The 3855-nt window shown below is 46.9% G+C and overlaps 1 protein-coding gene across 3 annotated transcripts; it reads right to left on the reverse strand.

Annotated features, from left to right (window-relative positions):
* Window positions 1–397: 397 nt before the first annotated feature.
* On the reverse strand, window positions 398–3174 carry TIMM10 (translocase of inner mitochondrial membrane 10 homolog (yeast)). 3 transcript variants are annotated; one of them, XM_006772055.2, is made up of 3 exons: window positions 3068–3174; window positions 2456–2565; window positions 398–866 (listed from the first exon to the last, which is right to left on the reverse strand). In XM_006772055.2, the coding sequence occupies exons 2-3, from the start codon at window positions 2524–2526 to the stop codon at window positions 665–667; spliced, it is 273 nt and encodes a 90-aa protein (XP_006772118.1). In that variant the 5' UTR covers window positions 2527–2565; window positions 3068–3174; the 3' UTR covers window positions 398–664. The 3 variants fall into 3 exon arrangements, with proteins under 3 accessions (XP_006772118.1, XP_006772119.1, XP_006772120.1); XM_006772056.2 differs by lacking the exon at window positions 3068–3174 and adding an exon at window positions 2949–3057; XM_006772057.2 differs by lacking the exon at window positions 3068–3174 and adding an exon at window positions 2673–2693.
* Between the last annotated feature and the right edge of the window lie 681 nt (window positions 3175–3855).

Here is a 3855-nt window from a genome sequence, read left to right on the forward strand (position 1 = left end):
TACAAGTTATATCATCTATAATATAAACATTAAATATATTTATACATATTTAACAGTATATAGCATGTTATCTAAATGTGTATATTTAAATATACAATATATCTACATAGCCATATATATGGCTAAAATTTATTTCTTCCTATGTCCCAGTATTATTCTAAATACTTCACACATATTAACTCATTTTATCTTTACAACAGCCCTCTGATTATCCCCATTTTACAGTGAGGAAGCTAACGCACAGTGAAATGACATGTTCAGGGTCACACATCAAGTGGCTCACCTGGAGTGCAAACCTAAGTCATTAGACCAGTCTATACTTGTAAACACCGTGAGACTCCCTCTGCTGGTAGAGGTTGTGCCGGTCTGCTGCTTTTACTCTGATGTGCCAGGCATCTTGATGCTAAGAGCATTTTTTATTTGCACACAGTAGGTGTCAACAAAATCTTTTAATATACACACACACATACACACACCCGCACAGTCACACTCCAGTGTGACAAATACCCATTCTTCACCTCGGGGAGAGCCAGGCTTCAGGCTCCCGGAGACTCTCTAGAGACAGCCTAGGCCTGACAGTCCTCACAGATGAACCCCACAGGGGCACTTTAATTAGACAAGTGGGAAGGGACAGGGTGCACCTCGGGGTGGATCCTGTGGGGCCTCATGCAGGCCCAGAGCTCTGCTGCATCCTCTTCATCAGCTCTTCATCCTGCATAGACAACTCCGTCAGCTTTTTGCCCATCCGCTCATGGATGTCCAGGTACTTGGAGACACACCGGTCCAAGCATACAGACTCGCCCTTGGACAGTTCTGCTTCCTTGTAGTGGGGAGGCACGCACTTTCGGTGGCAGGCACTTGTCATTCTGGGGGGAAGGGAGGGCAAGGTCAGGTCAGCAGCACCTTGTGGCATACCAGGAGCTCTCAACCATTCCTGACGTGCTTACCTGATTCACCTCTGAGGCAGGCAGTATAAATCCTCAGTTTACACCTCAACTATTATGGAAGGTCCTTGAGAATAGGAACCTTACCTGAGCCCATGTTTATAACTAATTAAATAGAAATCATTAGTTGAGTACTGGCTATGTTCCAGGCATCATGCTAAGTGCTTGACATGATTTTTATGGTAACCCTATAGTTACACATGATAAATATCCCCATTTTACAGATGAATAGGTACAGAGAGCCTCAGGACCACATACAGCTGAGATATTAACCCAGGTAGTCTAACTTCACAGCCTACATTTAAAAATTGTTCTAACATATATCCTCCAACACAAACCAACCAATAAGCAGAGGATACCAGAGAGCTCAAGCTAATAAAAATAGCAGACATATGTTGACTGCTTACTATCTACTGGCTTGATGCTAAGAGCTTGTCATACATTTTAACATTTAATACATTTTTCAAAGATTTGTTTTTATTAATTTTTGGAGGGCAAGGGAGAGCGAAACATCAATCAACTGCCTGACTCCTAAAAGTCCCCTACTGCAGGTGGAGCCCATAAGCTGGGCACGTACCCTGACCGGGAATCGAACTGGCAACTTTTCAGTGCATGGGATGATGCCCAAGCAACTGAGCCACACTAACCAGGAAAACATTTAATATTTATAATGTCTCTATGAAGTAGGTAGTAGTATTGCCTCCATTTGATAGACAGAGAAACCACTGGTCAAATAGTCCAAGTAATTTGTCCAAGCCCACACTAGTGGTAATTGATGGAGCTATGAATTGTTCCCAAATTTGCAAAAGTACTGGACCTCACATTGCTACTGAGGTCCAGCTGTGGACCCTGAGAAAGTTATTTAAACTCTAGTGGCTTCCCTGTTCTCACAGTAAAATTAACCCAGTGGATTATTTTTTGTTTATTTATTGATTTTAGAGAGGAAGGGAGACATGCATATAGAGAAACATCAATTTATTATTCCACCTATTTATGCATTCATTGGTTGATTCTTGCATGTTCCCTGACCAGGGATCAAACTCACCTGCAACCTTCGAGTATCAGGACGGCCCACTTAACCAACTGAGCTACCTGGCCAGGGCCACCCAGTGGATTATTTTGAAGATTAAAAAAGATAATGCATGTAAAATGTTTAGCAACTGCCTGAGGTAGAGTAAGAGTTTAAGCAATGTTAAGTAAGTGGGATATGTTCTATTTTTCAAAAGGCAAATACTTTCAACTGTTCTTGGAACCTAACCAGAGACTGAACTGGACCTTCTCTCCTACTTAGCTCCTCCATGGCCAATCCATCCCAGTCTAAATGCCCAACTCCTTCTAGTGACCCTATGCTGAGTCTGCATTGGCCTTTAACCATGGGGGGTGGGAGTGGGGCAGAGTCGGTGCAGGTGGGTGCCCCCCTAAATTGAGCAAAGCATTTTTCATAAGTCATCCACCTCTACACTCAGCAAGAGCAACCTAGGATCCTTCCCTAAGACAGAGTCGGCTCTTACCTGTTGTACATATCAGCCATCATTTCTACCTCCAGCTCCGCCGCCAGCTGCTGGGCCCTGAGCGGATCCATCTCAGCCCTGCACGGTGATCTCCTTCCTACCTCCTAGTCCTGGGAAAAGACATCACCGTCAGCACCCACCTCCCGTTCACTTTCCCATCCCAGGAGTTAAAGGTGCAGAGTCATCATAGGGCATCAGACCGGCAGGGGCCACTGACCTGAGTTCAACCATCCCATTTCACAGATGTGGAAACTGAGGCCCGGGAGGGGAACACTGCCTAGCCCAAGGTCACACAGCACGTCACTAGCGGTGCTGGACATCGAGTCCCCGGGTCTGACGCTCAGGGTTTCTAAGTCACCTCTCCCCAGGAGACCGAGAGACCGGGAGGGAACTCTCTAAACCGCAGGCCTGACATTCTGCGGCCCTAGGAATTGGATCCTACGTGCCCGGCGGAACAACGTGCACGGGCCCGGCTCCGGCGCAGGGGCTGCACCTCTGAAGTGGCGGCGACACCACCAGTGTCACCCTTAGGTCAGACGTCACTCACAACAGCCTGGAGCCGGTCACAAAGCCTCCGGTGTCCCCAACTTCGGGCAAACACTAGAAACTTACCAAGAACCCAGGTGGGCAAAGGTGGAAACACGTGGGCCACTTCCGGGAGGAAGTCCCGCCCCCTTTCAGATCCGGACTTGCTCTTGGAATTAAGTACCAACGAGGCGGCGCTAGGAAACCGGCTCCGGCTGAAGGCGAAGGCGGCTTGCAAGTGCTAGAGAGGACACCCAAATACCATAGAGGCTTGGGCGGAGTGCAGAGCGCCGGCAGCCCGGAGGTCAAGTCCCTGGCGTTGTCAGGAAGAGGCTTAGGTTTATTGGTTCTCTAGGAAGGGGCGGGACTACGGCGCTCAGGGAACTTCGTCTCCGGTCCTCCGAGAGCCTACACCCGAGCACAAATCAGGCGCGTCGGGGGGAAGGACGCCCCGAACAACGGCTCTCAGTTGGTGCTGCACGTTAAGGTCACCTGGGACGCTTTAAAAAATCCTGATGCCCAAGGCGCCTCTCATACCAATTATAGCAGAGACCCTGGGAGTAGAGCCCAGATGCTATCAGTAAACTTTTAAATTCCCAGGTGAGTTAGATGTGCATTAATGTGCATTAGATGACGAGAAGAAATTGCTATCATTTTGAGGACGTAAAATGGCATTGTAGAAAAAAAGACATTGATAAAAGTCGATGAGGAAAGTATGGCTTGACGTGAATAATTGTTAAATCCAGGTGATAGGTATTTGCAAGTTCAATATACCGTGCTCTCCACTTTCCTGTATGTTTTAAATTGGCCATAATAAAGTCTAAAACTTAAAAAACAAAAATACACCAATGTGTTTTTTTTTATGAGCATCTGCC

The sequence above is a fragment of the Myotis davidii genome, unplaced genomic scaffold, assembly GCF_000327345.1.
Source record: "Myotis davidii unplaced genomic scaffold, ASM32734v1 scaffold1286, whole genome shotgun sequence".
NCBI classification, from domain to species: domain Eukaryota; kingdom Metazoa; phylum Chordata; class Mammalia; order Chiroptera; family Vespertilionidae; genus Myotis; species Myotis davidii.

Bases quoted from the DNA above. Each gene is read 5' to 3' on its own strand.
- TIMM10 (XM_006772055.2), bottom strand. From the start codon at position 2,526: ATGGATCCGCTCAGGGCCCAGCAGCTGGCGGCGGAGCTGGAGGTAGAA. The intron at 867-2,455 runs GTAAGAGCCGAC...CCTTCCCCCCAG, and splicing joins ATGGCTGATATGTACAACAG to AATGACAAGTGCCTGCCACC.